Source organism: Mastomys coucha, unplaced genomic scaffold (genome assembly GCF_008632895.1).
Source record: "Mastomys coucha isolate ucsf_1 unplaced genomic scaffold, UCSF_Mcou_1 pScaffold14, whole genome shotgun sequence".
NCBI classification, from domain to species: Eukaryota; Metazoa; Chordata; class Mammalia; order Rodentia; family Muridae; genus Mastomys; species Mastomys coucha.
Window position 1 is genome coordinate 62,004,350 of NW_022196896.1, and position 17,780 is coordinate 62,022,129.

Consider the following 17,780-nt stretch of genomic DNA (forward strand, 5'->3'; position numbering starts at 1 on the left):
ACATTCTCTTTTCTTTTTAAGATCTGTTTTATTTTATATGTATGGGTGTTTTGCCTGCATGTGTGTGTGTTTGTGTTCTTCATGCATACCTGGTACCTGAAGAGGCAGGAAGAAGGCGTTGGATCTCCTGGAACTGGAGTTACAGTCAGTTGTGAGCCTCCATATGGATGCTGGGAACCAAATCTAAGTCCTCTGGTAGAGCAGCCAGTGCTCCTGACTGCTGAGGTGTCCCTATATCCAGAAAAAATGACATTTTCTACCATGCATAATTAAAAATGCTGATTTCTCCTGGCATTTGTATAATCTGTCTTTTAAAAGATAATTGTATACTGCTCTAAAGTTATTACCAACTTACAATGTTTGGATAACCATGAGTTTATGAAATTAATCATAAGCTTATTTCTTGGGCTATACATACCAATCTCTTTTTACCTGCTCCTCATTTTCATTGCCATTGTAAGACAGATGGAATCATTTGTTCAATGAGAATTAAAAGCACAAAAGAAAATGGAATTGATTTAGGCTTCATCTTAAAAAAAATAGTGGCCATTCTTACTCATTCTTATGGTTATATTAATACAAATTGAACATTCTTAAGATATAGTTCCACCTAAGAAATGAAATTGTATTTACATGTAATTTTCCTTTGGAAAATGCATGATGGATTTGTTCAATGTGCTGATGTAAAAATCATAGAAGTAGGCATTTGATTTCAGTTCCTTGAAGATACTCTCTAAGACCATGTTGAACCATCCATCCATCGAATTAGCTTTTTCCAAGGATGAAGTGTGATCTGAGGCAGGCCTCAGCTACTCAGAATCTGTTGATGGATTATAATGAAGGTCAATTTCCCTGCTTTTTCAGCTTTAGTCTTAGTGCCGTAGTAAAACAGCACCAACAAACTTCATAGCTCCCAGGACAGGCTATCTCTGTTCAGTGGGATGCCGTATGGGGCAGGTGCTGCTGGAATTGTGTTTTAGGCTGCCGCCAGGTATCTGATGCCAGGTGCTTGGTGGCTCTTGGGTCTTAATTTGTCTTTCTCTTCCCTGCCCTTCCCCTCTCCCTGCTGGAACCTGACTGTTCCATTGCTGTCCTTATAGGCTGCGGGACTTAGAAGGAATTGGGAAGTCCCTGAAGCACTACAGGGACTCCTATCACCCTCTAGATGACTGGATCCAGCACATTGAAACTACCCAGAGAAAAATTCAGGAAAATCAGCCAGAAAACAGCAAAGCCCTGGCCCTACAGCTGAATCAACAAAAGGTACTTGAACTGAGATTCTGTCTGAATTTGGTCGGTCTCAAGCCTCACCTTTCTCTCCTGTGTTGGACTCAAAGGCAGTCACTTAGACCACTGTGCAGAATGACCATGTATGTGAGAATTCTATACCTTAAACCTGCCTGCATTTACTTTTATTTTCCAGAAGTTATTTATAAAAGCGTAGATATTGAAGAGTGTGTTGGGGTAGTTTCCACGGACTTCATCTTCTGGGTTTCATAGGCTGGATCTAATTTTTCTTGATAATATGCTGGCACTATAGTTTCATACTTGCTAAATTAATAAATATGGCCAAAGGTAATAGATAAAATCCCAGCTAGTCACAATTGGTGGGAAGTTGGATGCTTGAGGTTTTATCATTAGCAGCCAGTAATGTCTGTTTTCGTCTGGAGTGGGTATAAGGAAAGGTACCAAGTCTGCTCTGCATACTTCTCATTTCTGCTTTGAAAGCCTCCCAAGGGTAGATCACTTATTAATCTTAACTGGAAGTTTGTTATTTATCTGTAAGTCAAGGCACGTGTAAGGTATGACACATTAAGAGGTGTGGCAAGGAGTGGCCTGGATGTTTCTTCATTACTGAGCATGGGGGGAACGCTGTAGAGTTCCTGTCTCTTTCTCTCTAAACTCTGTGTTTACAGATGCTGGTGTCTGAAATAGAGGTGAAACAGAGCAAAATGGACGAGTGTCAGAAATACTCCGAGCAGTACTCGGCTGCTGTCAAGGTGAGGACAGACACGTAGTTTAGGCAAATAGGTATATAGTTCTATAGCATAGTTTTAAAGCAGCTCAAGTCTGTTTAAAAAGAGAAAGTCCTCATTTGGTCTTCTGTATACATAGCTAGGAATTGTTTATGAAATGAGTCAGGTGATGGCCCGTGACTGCTTCATTTTCTCTGTCTCTGTGAATGCATGAAAGTGTACACATGCCCCAAACACGTAGCTCTGAAACGTGTTTCTTTCTTTTAAAAAAAAAAAAAGATTTATTTTTTTTATTTATATGAGTACATTGTAGCTATCTTCAGACACACCAGAAGAGGGCATCAGATGGTTGTGATCCACCGTGTGGCTGCTGGGAATTGAACTCAAGACCTCTGGAAGAGCAGTCAGTGTTCTTAACGACTGAACCATCTCTCCAGCTCTGAAACTTGTTTCTTACAGCTTTCCTTTTCTCTTAAAGATTTAGAGAACATTTAGCTTGTACTGAAGAGACACTGTCATAATTTGATAACACTGATACTATCTTAGGCTCCCAGCTCCAGAGCTCTCTTGTTGAGTAAGTGGAGGACGCCTATAACCAAGAGTATTCTGCAGTGAATGTTTTTCCGGGTCCTAAAGACAATTGGGACCTTTGCAGACCACTGCACATGTCTCTGCTCATCTCACTGCCTTGCAAGTATCTCTAGAATCAAATAGGTTTTTAAAAATTTAGTTTTCAGGGCAGGCAATGGTGATGCACAGCTTTTGTCTTAGCACTTGGGTGGCAGAGGCACATGAATCTCTAGCCCGGGCTACAGAGTGAGTTCTAGTGCAGGCAGGGCTACACAGAGGAACCGTGTTTCGAACAACAATAAAATGTAGTATTCATCATTGACTTTTTTATTTAAAATTACTTCAGTGAACTAGTTACTGATGCTCTGTGGTCAGTCCCTATGGAATGAAGTTTTCAGGCTTTGCTTGATTTAATCTTATCCTGTTGACTCGTTCATGCAGGACTATGAATTGCAAACAATGACGTACAGGGCCATGGTGGACTCCCAGCAGAAGTCGCCAGTGAAGCGTCGGCGGATACAGAGCTCAGCAGACCTCATTATTCAAGAGGTAACAAACACAGAAGGGCAGAGGATGGGCAGGAAAGAGAGAAACAACAGTTTTAAAACACTTTTACTTTATCCGGGTAAAGCATGCCTAATATAAAGTTGGCCATTTTAATTATTTTTGAATGATTTAATGGCATATTAATATATAACAATTTGGGGAATTGATCACTGTTCACTTCTAGTGTTTCTTTTAAATCATCCCTGACAGAAAGTGCCATAACACTACATTTTATTAAGTCTCTTTAGAAGCTCTTTTAAAACCAAGATCATTTATTAACAAAGAAAAGAATACATTTCATGCCGGGCAGTGGTGGTGCACGCATTTAATCCCAGCACTTGGGAGGCATAGCCAGGTGGATTTCTGAATTCGAGGCCAGCCTGGTCTATAGAGTGAGTTCCAGGACAGCCAGGGCTATACAGAGAAACCCTGTCTCGAAAAAAACAAAAACAAAAAAGAATACATTTCATGAGTAAATCCAGAAGGAAGCTATGACTTGGCATAGTTTACAAAGAGGGCAGCAAGCTCGTTACTCCTGAAGGGAGACCCACTATTGGATAAGTGTGCTTTACTCCCCAAAGCCTAGTCGGTAGTGAGGGCATCAGTCGCAGAGATAACGCTCTCTTCACTTCTCCCTTGCAGTTCATGGACCTACGGACACGGTACACTGCCCTGGTGACTCTTATGACGCAGTATATTAAATTTGCTGGTGATTCATTGAAGAGGCTGGAAGAGGAGGAGGTAACCGTTAGCATGTTACATCCATGTGAACAGGAACAGTTTTGAGCCAAAACTGTAATGCTTTGAGAAGGAAAAATAAGCTTCGTGAGGAATTTACATGGCTGACTTGCTAATGTGCAAGTCCTTAATTAGCAGCTTACCCTGGAAGGGACTGAAAGCCTTGGACACTCATTTGTTTGTGTTTTAGATTCTCCAGAACAGAAAAGCATTGTTTAAAGTTTTACTTCAGGTGGCCTGGAGCATTGGCTTCATGTGCTTTAGTCATGGGTTTGATCCCCAGACCTCAAAAGCAGCTACTTCAGAACCAGCATGTGATAGAATTAGCATCATAAACAGCCCTGTGCCAGCGGGAAGATGGGGCAGAAGCTGGTTCAGCTTCTTCACATCTGAGAACCGGTTTCCGTCGAGTGCAGGTGCTGCTCACAGGAAGTCAGTAGAGAGGTTCCACGCAGACACATCTTTGTTGTGCATCTTAAACTAACATACATTTTTTAAAAAGTTAAATTAAAATCAACTGTATTGAAAAGATGCACTTCGTAGTAGATATTTGTGCGAAAGGATGGACTTAAAAAGTCCATACTTTTTATTTTATTTTTTAAAGACTTACCTATTTATTTCATGTATGTGAGTACACTGTTGCTCTCTTCAGACGCACCAGAAGAGGGCATCAGATCCCATTACAGATGGTTGTGAGCCACCATGTGGTTGCTGGGAACTGAACTCAGGACCTCTGGAAGAGCAGTCAGTGCTCCTAACTGCTGAGCCATCTCTCCAGCCCTGAAGTGTGGAGCTTTAAGCTTTGCGGTTTTTGCCAAAAAGTTATATGTGTTGAAAGGAGAAAAACCCTTTCTGATACAAAGGATTTGTGTAGCTTTGATCCTGAAGTTAAAGTTGTGTTGAGAAACAGGAAGAGTAAGAAAGATACGTGGCATGAAAGCCTATTGGTTCTGTTCTCAAAAGGAGTATTCTGTGCCCTATTGTTCGCATGGCCTCTCTCTTCCTCATCCCAGAGCGGACAAAAACAGTTGGGAGAATGCTAAAATGTGTATATGGCAACATTTGGGGCCTGGCCATCACAGCTAGACTGCTGCAGTTCCACAGGGGTCTCCGCCCATCACAGCGCTGGTCATTTATTGAAGGAGCAAAAGGTGCCAGCCAGCGCCTATGAGACAGTGGTTGCATTCTCAGCTTCTGAATGTGACTTTCACAGGCTGTTTCAGTCTGTTCAGAGTCTCCGCACTAACCCCTAATGTACACACACCAAGCTTTACAACTAACCAGCTTCCGGTGTGCTTACCAAAGACCCCAGGGTACTCGTAGCTCTCTTAGTATGTGCAATGCACTTCTTGCCTGGGATAGAATTTTCTTATTTTTGATACATTTTGAGAGATGCTATTCCATTTTAAACGATGTATGTGTCTTTTAAATCTTATATGCAGTTGTTAGGCATGAAATCAGTTAAGTCTTTTTCTGTTCTCACAGTGTATATTTAACTGTTCATATGTGGGAGACTCAGCTCAATTCCTACAATAAGATAGAAATGGACAGAAACAACGATATTTTCAAATATTTAAATAGTAATTGTTACCAAAGCACTAAAGATTTATTATGAATTGAAAATAAAAACAATATAGTTTTGAAGATACACAGAGACTATGATTTAAGATAAACTTAAATAAGCTCTGTTTAAGCGTCACGGTAATGAAATATCCTTTAAAAATATGTAACTCAGTTGGGTGGTGGTAGTGCATGCCTTTAATCCCAGCACTCAGGAGGCTGAGGTAGGCGGATCTCTTTGAGCCAGCCTGGTCTACAGAGCTAGTTCTAGGACAGCCAGCACTACAAGAAGGAATCAATCTTCAAAAACAAACAAACAAAAGATATGTTACTAACTCGAGTTTTAGACCCCTACTGCTTCTAAAACAGTCTTGAAGTTCTCTAGGATGAACGGCCCTCAGAGAACAATTTTTCATAATCAGTATACAAGCAGAGATACATGAAGATTTCAGAAGTAATGGCATGTGTTAGAGAAATACAGAGCATTGGCTTAGATGTGTATTTGATATGGTGGAGAAATTCTGTAGCCAATACAAACACCCAACTTTGTAAGTTATTGATCCCTCTGCAGAGAGTCGAGAGACCTTTTGAGGAACTGATTTTCATGAGTAAGTTTGATGGATGGAAGGATGGAAAACCAGTAACTGACTTAAATTATTGAAAGTAATTTTAAGCATAAGTGAAAATTTTTAGTTAATTAGATAACATAGAATTATTAATAAACCACCAAAATTACTCTAATTAAGATACTGAAGACTCAGCAATAAATTTTATTTTATTTTATTTTTGCTGAGGTAAGCAAGTTCTGACCAAGAGAAAACCGCTCAAGATAACTTGGTTACAGCTGAGCTATGCTTCCGAGTAAGATCTGATGAGGGACTGGTTCTCAGAACGAATTGTTAAGAATTAAATGTTGTGGTTCTGCTTTTGAGATAGTGGCTCTCTGGTTAGCCCAGAACGCTGGGCCAGAACTCCAGATCCTCCTGGTCCAACCTGAGTACTAGGATCACAGGTGTGTATGTCTGTGCCATGAGAAAACTTCATGTTTTCAATATGCAGAATGCGGTAATGTCCTAAGGGTTGACTTTGATAGAGAACTGAAATACACCATTGAGCCTAGCGACTGCGATGAGACTTGTTTCTCTGTGAAGTCGTATTAACAACCATGGGGAGGCTAATGAAGGAAGCTGAGCTTTTAAGCCCCAAATTATCAGAAATCAAGAAAGTGGGGGGGGGGGGAGAAAAAGATTTTTTAATCAGTTAAATTCTTGAAAGTCACATATCCCAGTGAAAACAAAGCATTTCTATAAAATGACGTATTTCTATTTCAGCTGTTTTCTCTCTGCGGTTGTTTTTCAAATTGGTACTGACTGGAGATGTTAAGTAAGAAAACTAGAATATATTTATAAACTAGTCTAAACATTCAGTATTTCAGATAATTTTTACTTCCCCAGTCCTCTCAGCTGCTGGAAGGTTTCCTGATACTTATTTGGTAAGATGGATGTGAAACCCTATGTATATTTTTAAATCCTTTCCATTTCACAAGTACCTTTGTATTTGTGGGATATTAAAGGGACTTGACAAAATGGCTTCCAGATGGGGCGTGCCAAGGACGACAGCCCTGCCTTTGCATTAGCAATGACTTTCATTGTAACTGTCACATTTGCGTGCATAAACATTGACTGAGAAATGTCAATGTTTTGTGTAATTCTCCTTTCCCTTGTTTTAAAGTACCATTTCTGACTTTGACTCTCTATCCTGTTTCTTTAATCATAAACATGGAACTGCGAGTATCATGTTTAATTTCCACTGGATTCCGCTATTGAAAACTGAATCTTTCGTCCTTTGGTTCCTGTATGGTGGTGGTGTTCTAAGCCAACAGAATTGTGTTGTATAAGACTAGAGAGGATATCATGAGAAAAGCTTAATGTTTTATATTTGTAAAAGTTTGGAGTCCCACTCATGTTCTGTAGAGGCATTTCTTGCTTCAGAACCTCAAGCTTGCGAACTTTCTATATGAAATTACTCCTGAGGGGCAGAAGGCCTTCTTTGGGAATCGAACCGTCTTGCAGGATTTCTGTCTCCTCCCTTCTGGCTTTCTGAGGCTTCTGCTCTGAAGGTGCTGGTCCTGGTGCTGGTGGCAACTGCTTGTTCTGCATCTGCGTGCCCTTGGTCTCATAAGAACTGCTCCAGAGGCTGCAGAATCTATTTCAATGGAACGCCTTTGACCCTTTAAATGTTTCTCGTAGATGAAAAGGTCTACAGAGAATTCTGAACACGGGGCGTACTCAGATCTACTGCAGCGTCAGAAAGCAACCATGATCGAGAATAGCAAACTCACAGGGAAGATCAGTGAACTGGAAACAATGGTGGCTGAGCTAAAGAAACAGAAATCCCAGGTCGAGGAGGAGCTTCCAAAAGTTAAGGAGGCCGCCGAAAACGAACTGAGAAAGCAACAGAGGAACGTGGAAGACATCGCCCTGCAGAAGCTGAGGGCCGAGAGCGAGGCCAAGCAGTACCGCAGAGAGCTGGAGACGATCGTGAGGGAGAAGGAAGCTGCAGAGCGGGAGCTGGAGCGGGTGAGGCAGCTCACTGCGGAGGCGGAGGCTCGGAGAGCGGCGGTGGAGGAGAACCTCCGCAACTTCCGGAGCCAGCTGCAGGCAAACACCTTCACCAGACAAACGCTAGAAGATCATCTGCGGAGGAAAGACTCGAGCCTCAGTGATCTGGAACAGCAGAAACGGGCCCTGGTGGAAGAACTGCAGCGTAAGCGAGACCACGAGGAGGAGCTGCTGAAGCTGGTGAAGCAGATGGAGCGGGACCTGGCCTTCCAGAAGCAGGTGGCAGAGAGGCAGCTGAAGGAAAAGCAAAAGATCGAGCTGGAAGCTAGAAGAAAAATCACCGAAATTCAGTTTTCATGTAGAGAGAGCGCTGCGGTGGCACAGACAGGCCCCCAGAAGGAGCAGGATAGACAGAAAGAGGAGGAGCTGAAGCAGCAGGTAGATGAGCTGACCTTAGCCAATCGGAAGGCGGAGAAAGAGATGAGGGAGCTGAAGTATGAGCTCAGCGCGGTCCAGCTCGAAAAGGCTTCATCCGAGGAAAAGGCCCGGTTGCTTAAAGATAAACTGGACGAGACGAATCATACACTCAAATGCCTCAAGGAAGATCTGGAAAGGAAGGATCAGGTCCAGGAACGCTATTCCCAGCAGCTCAGAGACCTTGGCAGGCAGCTGAACCAAACGACAGACAAAGCGGAAGAGGTCAGGCAGGAAGCAAACGATCTCAAGAAAATAAAGCACAACTATCAGTTGGAATTAGAGTCTCTCCATCAAGAGAAAGGAAAGCTCCAGAGGGAAGTCGACAGAGTCACCAGGGCGCATGCGCTCGCCGAGAGGAACATTCAGCATTTAAACTCCCAAGTTCACGCTTCACGGGATGAGAAGGAACTCTCAGAAGAGAGGAGACAGCTCTGCCAGAGAAAATCAGATCATCTAAAAGAAGAGTTTGAGAGGAGCCATGCACAGTTGCTTCAGAATATTAAAGCCGAGAAAGAAAATAATGACAAAATCCAAAAGCTGAATGAAGAGCTGGAGAAAAGCAACGAGTGCGCAGAAATGCTCAAGCAAAGGGTGGATGAGCTCACTAGGCAGAATAACGAAACCAAATTGATGATGCAGAGGATTCAGGCAGAGTCCAAGAACGTAGTCCGCGAGAAGCAAGCCATCCAGCAAAGATGCGAAGTGCTGCGAATCCAGGCAGACGGTTTTAAGGACCAGTTACGGAACACCAACGAACACTTGCATAAACAGACAAAAACAGAGCAGGATTTCCACAGAAAAATTAAAAGCCTGGAAGACGATCTAGCCCAAAGTCAAAACCTAGTAAGTGAGTTCAGGCAAAAATGTGACCAGCAGAACATTATCATCCAGAATACAGAGAAGGAGGTGAGGAGCCTGAGCGCCGAACTGAGCGCATCCAAAGAGGAGAAGCGGCGGGAAGAGCAGAAGGCTCAGCTGCAGCGAGCTCAGGTGCAAGAACTGAATGACAGGCTGAAGAGGGTGCAAGACGAGCTGCACCTGAAGACCATCGAAGAGCAGATGACCCGCAGGAAGATGGTCCTGCTCCAGGAAGAGTCAGATAAATTCAAGCGTTCGGCAGATGAGTTTCGCAAGAAGATGGAGAAGCTAATGGAGTCCAAGGTCATCACTGAAAACGACATTTCGGGCATCAAGCACGACTTTGTGTCTCTCCAGAGAGAAAACTGCCGGGCGCAAGAGAACGCCAAGCTGTGGGAAACGAACATCCGAGAACTTGAGCGGCAGCTTCAGTGCTACCGCGAGAAGATGCAGCAGGGCCAGCACGTAGAAGCAAACCACTATCAGAAGTGCCGGAGACTTGAGGAGGAGCTGTTGGCCCAGAGGCGGGAGGTGGAAAACCTCAAGCAAAAAATGGACCAGCAGATAAAGGAACACGAGCACCAGTTACTTCTGCTCCAGTGTGAAATTCAAAAACAAAGCCCGGCCCAAGACCAGACCTTCACATCGGCTTTTGATACGGCAGGGAGAGAGTGCCACCACCCTGCAGACATCTCCCCCGGGCACTCTGGGCACCTAAAGGCCAGACTTCCACTGTCCAGATGGACTCAGGAACCACAACAGACAGAAGGAAAATGGCCACACAGGGCTACTGAACAACTTCCAAAGGAGCTTCCGTTCCGACAGCCAGGGGCTCCGCTGGACAAGGAGGGCAGCCAGCCATGCTACTCAGAGTATTTTTCTCAGACAAGCACTGAATTGCAGATAACTTTTGATGATAAAAACCCAATCTCAAGACTGTCGGAGCTAGAGACGATGAGGGAGCAAGCCCTGCGTCCTTCCAGACCGCCTGTGACGTATCATGATGACAAACTTGAAAGGGAGTTGGTGAAGCTTTTGACACCCTTAGAGGTACACATTGGCCTGAGACCTTACTAGTTACATCATGTCACGCCGCTTCTTTTATTTTATTTTTTCCTCCAAGACTAGATTTTGAACAGTTTTGAATGTGTGAGGGGGGGGAAAAGTAATTTTCCAGCAGTTTGGCTGTGTTTACTATAAATTACCACCAACTTACGAATGCTTGAGCTGAGACATAAATATGGTGGATAAATTATTTCTATAGGAGTAAATATTTTAATATGACTATTTTTTTGACCCAGGGTTAGAGACCCGGGACTACAAAAGACAGAAGGATCAAATATTACCTTCAATTTCTAGCATACTCTGTGGTCAGGTTTCATTCTGACCTCCTCCCACACACCACTTTAATGTATTTAGTTCCTAACACTTGAGTCTCTCAGCATATTGTTATCCTTACCCTGGGTTTGCAGTTCTCCACTCAGTTATAGTTGAAGGGATTATGATCGGGTGGAGACTGTTTGATAAAGTGCCGTGTTCTCGGGACAACGTTTAACGTCTTAAACATTCCTATTACAGATAGCTAAGAACAAACAGTGTGGCATGCACACAGAAGTCACGACCTTAAAACAAGAGAAGAGGCTGGGCTCCAGTGCTGGTGGATGGATGCTGGAAGGGTCCAGGACATCTGGTGGACTCAAGGGAGATTTCCTTAAGAAAAGTGTAGAGCCAGAGACTTCCCAGAGCTTTGACCTTAACCAAGCATGTTCTGTTAGGGATGATGAGTTTCAGTTCCAAGGACTCAGGAACACAGTGACTGGCAGGCAGCTGGTTGAAGCGAAGCTTTTGGATATGAGAACCGTGGAGCAGCTGCGGCTTGGTCTGAAGACTGTCGAAGAAGTTCAGAGAAGTCTTAGTAAGTTTTTGACCAAAGCCACCTCCATTGCAGGACTTTACCTAGAATCTTCCAAAGAAAAAATGTCGTTCACTTCAGCAGCCCAGAAAATCATAATAGACAAAATGATGGCTCTGGCCTTTTTAGAAGCTCAGGCCGCAACAGGTTTTATAATCGATCCTGTTTCCGGTCAGACCTACTGTGTTGAAGATGCGGTTCTTCACGGCATAGTTGACCCTGAGTTCAGGAATAGGCTCCTGGAGGCAGAGAAGGCAGTTTTGGGATATTCACATGCTTCCAAGACGCTGTCAGTGTTCCAGGCAATGGAAAATAGAATGCTTGATAGGAAGAAAGGGAAACATATCTTGGAGGCTCAGATTGCCAGTGGGGGCGTCATTGACCCTGTGAGAGGCGTCCGCGTCCCTCCAGAAACGGCTGTGCAGCAGGGCTTGCTGAACAACGCCGTCCTACAGTTCCTGCATGAGCCGTCCAGCAACACAAGAGTCTTTCCTAATCCCAACAGCAAGCAGGCACTGTATTATTCAGAGTTACTGCGGATCTGTGTGTTTGATGTAGATTGCCAGTGTTTTCTCTTGCCATTTGGGGAGAGGGAAATATCCAACCTCAACATAGAGAAAACTCACAAAATCGCCGTGGTAGATACCAAGACGGGGGCGGAACTGACGGCATTTGAGGCTTTCCAGAGAAACCTGATTGACAAGAGTATTTATCTCGAACTCTCGGGGCAGCAGTATCAGTGGAAGGAAGCCACGTTTTTTGACTCCTACGGGCATCCTTCTCACATGCTGACTGATACGAAAACTGGTCTGCAGTTCAATATTAGTGAGGCTGTAGAGCAGGGGACGTTAGAGAAAGCCTTGGTACAAAAGTATCAGGAAGGCGTTACCACACTAACGGAACTGGCTGACTTTCTGCTGAGCAAGGTAGTTCCCAAGAAGGATTTGCATAGTCCCATTGCAGGCTATTGGCTGACAGCTAGTGGGGAACGGATCTCCTTACTGAAAGCCTCACGTAGAAACTTGGTGGATAGGATTACAGCCCTCAGGTGCCTTGAAGCCCAAGTCTGTACAGGGGGGATCATTGATCCCCTAACTGGGAAAAAGTACAGGGTGGCCGAGGCATTGCATAGAGGCCTGGTTGATGAGGGCTTTGCCCAGCAGCTCCGCCAGTGTGAATTAGTAATCACAGGGATCAGCCACCCTGTCAGTAATAAAATGATGTCAGTGGTGGAAGCCGTGAATGCAAACATCATCAGTAAAGAGATGGGCATCCGGTGCCTGGAATTTCAGTACCTGACAGGGGGCCTGATAGAGCCACAGGTTCACTCGAGGCTGACCATAGAAGAGGCCCTTCAAGTCGGTATCATTGATGTCCTCATTGCCACCAGACTCAAAGATCAAAAGTCATACGTCAGGAATATAATGTGCCCCCAGACTAAAAGAAAATTGACATACAAAGAGGCCCTGGAGAAAGCTGATTTTGATTTCCACACAGGACTTAAGCTGTTAGAAGTGTCTGAACCCTTGGGGACAGGGATATCCAACCTCTACTATTCTTCCCAGTAGGGCATTTCACTCCTTGCAGAGGCCGCGCCGGCTGCATCCCACCATCTGTTCAGAGCAGATGGCGTCTACTAAGTGTGCAACCTAGGAACTGTGTCACCGACCTGAAGCACTGTTCATTTCTTGTAGGCTAGAAATAGCTCCCTGCTCAGAAAACATGGCCATTCTTAAATTGAAAGCAAGAAACGATTGGCTGCCCCTGAAACAGTAACTTTTAAAAATCTTGTCTCACTAAAACAAATGGGTTTTACCTAGAAAATGGAGTGAGCAGGGTTACCCTCCACATGTTCACGGACTCGTTTCTTCTGACCTCCTTCGTAGTCCTTTCAACACTTTTAAGACGTCTTCCTGAAAGAGTACCTCACCGAGCACCAAAGGACCAGGGATCCCAAGGACCATGCCAGTGTGCTCCAGACCAGTGAGGCTGGAGATCACTGCCCGCAAGCATATTAAAGTGTTCGCTGTTAACTCTCATCTTGGTTGAGACTTTGGAAATAAAGTCTAACAACAAGTGCATTGTGTACTGGAGGAGGAGCGCCATCTGGGTGGAATTTCTCTCTTTTCTTTTGCTCTCTCCTTTTGTCTAAGAGCATCTGTCAAGGCATTTGCGATTGTCATGCTAATGTAAAGGCAGTGATTCCCAAGTCTCCCCTCCCCCCAACCCCATGAATAAAGTTGAGTTGGCTTATTTGTCATACTACTGAAGCAGCTGGGTGGCCAGAGCAGTGATCCGAAACTGATCATCCAAGCTTTTCCCGTCCACCAGGACATCTGCTGTGTGACGTGGTGGACGTGGTTAAGTGAATGAATAAAATATCTCAGTGACCGGCGTGCATGATGGGAACACGTGTGCCTTCTTGTTTTCAGCAGCGGGGAGAGGTTAGTTGAGAAGCTCAGTCGTTTATTGGAATGTTTCTTTCTTTCTTCTTCTTTTAACCACTCGTACCTGTCAGAAGTCACTGGATGAAGAGAAGAAACAACATATTGAGAAAGCTAAAGAATTGCAGAAATGGGTATCAAATATCAGCAAGACCCTGGGAGATGGGGAGAAAGCTGGGAAACCTCTCTTCTCTAAGCAACAGGTATATTCACAGAGGGCCCAATGCTAACGGCAGAATTTACCGAATCATACAGTCTACAAAGCCAAGCTATCCATCTTCACCTTATCCCTCCAGAGTCAGAGGCGTCTACAATAAAAAAATTAAATAGCTTAGGCCCTTAGGCATTTTGCTCAAAGAGTCATAGTTAGAATCTGCTAGAAAAAAAGGTGTCCTATCCCAAAGCCAGAATCATGTTCATCGACCTCATTATGGGCAAGCCACTAGGTTATAGGGCCTTATCTTACATCTCAACTCCCTGGTTAGAATGACTGGGGTTGTTAACCAGTGACGTCATTGGCCCTACATGCCACCCACATCAGAGAGACATGGAGAATACCATCTAGGCTGTGAACGTGGATGAGTGTTTAGTAGACCTCTCCTGGGCCTTTTGTGTTTCACGAGTAAGGCTTTGTTATCCCACCTCTGCACCTCTGTATTCTTCCCGTTGAATACAGTCTCCAGCCCTTCCTGTTTCCCCACCCTACCCATTGCCACATGTGTTAGGACACTGCAGTGTGTGGTGGTTGCTATTCCACTTGAAGCTCAGGATATTGGCATTAAGGTATAAATCCTAGCAGTGCGGTTCCTGATGGTAGGAATTCCTGCTAGTTTGTATTTTGTTGTTGTTGGGTTTTGTTTTGGACAGACAAGGTCTAGGCTAGTCTCACCCTTGCTATGTAGCCCAGACTGGCCTCGAGGTGTGATTTCATACAAGTGGAAGAACTACAAATTCCGAAAGCATTTGGTGGCTTCTAAGCAAAAACACTCCAAAGTGATTTGCCTCAAATGTTTGATTTAAAATACCTTCTTCCCAGGCTGCTTCTCACTATGAAAGAGGAAGGCATTCAAACAAGGCATGTAAGCCTTAGCAGAGATCTCTTGAGAGAACGTCTTTCTTCAGAAGCATGAATTGTATATTATATGAATTGTATAATATTTTCATATTATAGTTACAAAATTCTCCAGGATGATCGTTAAATTTAGACTTAGTATATACATACTTTTTTTGGTTTTTCAGAACAGGGTTTCTCTGAGTAGCCCTGGCTGGCCTGAAACTCACTCTGTTGACCAGGCTGGCCTCGAACTCAGAAATCCACCTGCCTCTGCCTCCCAAGTGCTGGGATTAAAGGCGTGGGCCACCACTGCCTGGCACACAGACACTTTTAAATAAGATTGTGGCCCTCCCTGTATTTCTACTAGAACACCTGCTTTCTCTTTTGAAGGAGAAAGTGGTTTGAGGTACGTAATGAGTCCTCAGAGATTCCATTTAGCTTCACGGTTTTCTATATCCATACAGAATTGACTATGTAAATTTACTGACAAGTATGCTTCTTATCTTTTCATTGGCCCAATATTTCCTCTCATCCCTGTTCATTTATAAGAATGGAAACTTTGATCAAATGGAAATGGGGTTCCAGACAAGTTTTGAACAAACCCCTTTGCCCTGTAATGAATGAGTTCGTCTTCTCTAGTAGCCACAGATGGCGTAGGATGGGGGGAGCTATCGTTACCAGTTATTTCCTGATCTACAGGCCTCCTGAGTAGCGCTTTCAGCACAGTGAGAGAAGCTTCTGGAAGAGAGAGTCCCATAGTCTCAGTGTCTCTTTGAGAATGGTGACACATAGAAGGATGACGCTGGGCCAGTGCTGAGCCTTTGGGCTTTGGCAGATTCATGGTTGGGCTGGGACAGGCTCAAGATTGCATTAAGATTCCCTCACCGTTAACAGACGGCACCGCCCTTCCTCTTGTGTGGAAGAGCCGAGCTCATAGGCTGTTAACGCCACCCGTAGCCAATACGTTACTTAACTGTGTCACCCAGAAAATACACCTGCCACTTTTCGTCTTGATTAAAATTCTGTGTTTTTAATTACTATTTCATACTCTTCCTGTGGGGAGGCTTTGAATGTGCCTTCTTCCCTTACAGATTTCCAGTAAAGAAATATCAACCAAGAAGGAGCAGTTCTCAGAAGCTCTTCAAGCCACACAGATTTTTTTGGCTAAACATGGAGACAAGTATGTTGGCTTTTGTGAGCCCTTTTATTCGGGGTAGGGTCGTTCTGAAAATCCACTCATCAGACCAAAGGCAGTGCATCATCCCTGCCATTGTAAAAGTGGAAGACAAAGAAATCACAGTTCACTTAATAGACTGTGAAGAATGTGAACTTAGCTGTGTGTCACAGCTAGCCTTTACATGCCGCAACATGCCACTAATCTTCAGACAGGGCTCAGACAGGTTGAACATCAGCCAGCGAGTGGCCATGCGGGCTCTGAATCATGTTTTAATTCGTCATAGTTTCTTCTGAAACTACCTTTTGGAAAACGACATAAATGTGTTCTGTGTGTGCATGTGTACATGCATAGGGGTGTGGGGGATGTGTATGTTGCTGCTCTATTTCACCAGTGGTGATTTAGGCAAAGAAGGTGTTCTCCAATGTCTTAAATCCCTTTGGAATGTCCTCTTCATGGTTACCCCAAAACAAGTTTGTGATAGTCCTTGAAGAATCTTTTCCCTAATTCAACCCGACAGTAGTTACTCTGGTCTTCTTTGTTTGATTGTTCTTATCCCGAGAGGTATGAACCTATTAGTTTAGCTCTTTAGTCTCTTTCTCAGACAAAAGAAAGAATCTTGGATATTTTATATAGGCTCCTTAGACTCTATCTTATATCAAGCTCTATCTTAACACTATGTAGCAGAGAGACTGAAGCAAGTTACGTGCTGTTAGACTTGATGGCTAATGCTGCCCCCCTTGATACTGTTTGGATGTTGCAGACTGACAGAGGAAGAAAGAAGTGACTTGGAGAAACAGGTGAAAACCCTGCAGGAAGGCTACAACTTATTATTCAGTGAATCTCTGAAACAACAAGACTTAGAAGCCTCAGGAGAGGCGAAGGTGGAGGCGAAGGTAACTCTCCTCACAAGATGTGAGGTCTGGCATGGCTGAGAACACATGGTAATGCGCCTTGGGGTTTCTATGTGGAGAACGTGGGCAGAATTTGAGGTGTTGTTTATAAAATGCTATCTTACATGTACAGATCATCATCCTACGCCTTAATCTCCGCCTTGCATGGTGAAAGAGGACTCATCCATCATCTAACGCTTCCTTTCAAAGCCATTCTTTCAATATCATGTTCAGGATTTTACTATAAAATATGGTCAGAAAAGAGCCCATGGGTCATCTCTACCATTGATAATGCTCTGGAGGTTTTTGATTATCAGAGATATCCATGAGGGTTATTTTAGTGGTGGGAGGCTATGTCTTAAAGTAAAAATACTCTCACATCTTTTTTAAAAAAAAAAAAAATATATATATATATATAAATCACTTAAGAATTATCTGGCTCATAATCATGTGACCAACACAATGTTTGATAGTTAAAAGGTGTTTGTCATATTTAACCCCATGACTCTCAGCAACAGTACCACATACTTTGTCATGTTTTGGCGGTACGTAACAAGTCTTTTTTGGCTCCTTAGTCTTTACTTATCCCTGGAAAAGTCTGTATGCTGTAAACATCAGTAGCATGGAGTTGATGCTCTCCTTGTTGTCACTAGATTCTAATCTCACCCAGGCGCAGAAAGCATGATTTGCCTTCTGGATAGATCTGTGTTCTGTTTTCTCACCCTCAGCAGCTGCTCTTGTGTCCTCACTAACCTTGTTAGTACACGGATGTTCAGTTCTCACTTCACAGATGCATGTTGTTTTCAAAGCTTTATCACATCCTGTGCTGTTGAGTAGATCACTGACGTAGGTCACTTGTGCGTTTGAGCTGCCTAACACTCACAAGCTACCTGGGTAAGTAGAGGATCATTTTTTTTTCTTAATGATTAAGTCTATTATTATAAAACAAAACTACCTAAGCTGCAAGAAGTTGCCTCGAGTATCAGACTGACCTGGGCTTTCTGCATTTCCCTTTCA

At 43.7% G+C, this 17,780-nt stretch overlaps 1 protein-coding gene across 25 annotated transcripts in view; it reads left to right on the plus strand.

Moving 5' to 3' along the window:
- Dst (dystonin) overlaps positions 1-17,780 on the plus strand; it is a 415,027-nt gene that overhangs the window by 277,889 nt on the left and 119,358 nt on the right. For 24 of the 25 annotated variants that reach the window (XM_031367095.1, XM_031367096.1, XM_031367099.1 and 21 more), the window contains 7 exons: positions 1,101-1,263; positions 1,917-2,000; positions 2,988-3,095; positions 3,735-3,833; positions 13,717-13,845; positions 15,788-15,876; positions 16,634-16,766. In XM_031367095.1, the coding sequence (XP_031222955.1) occupies positions 1,101-1,263; positions 1,917-2,000; positions 2,988-3,095; positions 3,735-3,833; positions 13,717-13,845; positions 15,788-15,876; positions 16,634-16,766 (805 nt within the window). Of the gene's footprint in view, positions 1-1,100; positions 1,264-1,916; positions 2,001-2,987; positions 3,096-3,734; positions 3,834-7,639; positions 10,337-10,864; positions 13,599-13,716; positions 13,846-15,787; positions 15,877-16,633; positions 16,767-17,780 lie in introns of those variants that run through there. The other variant, XM_031367117.1, reaches the window with a different exon arrangement.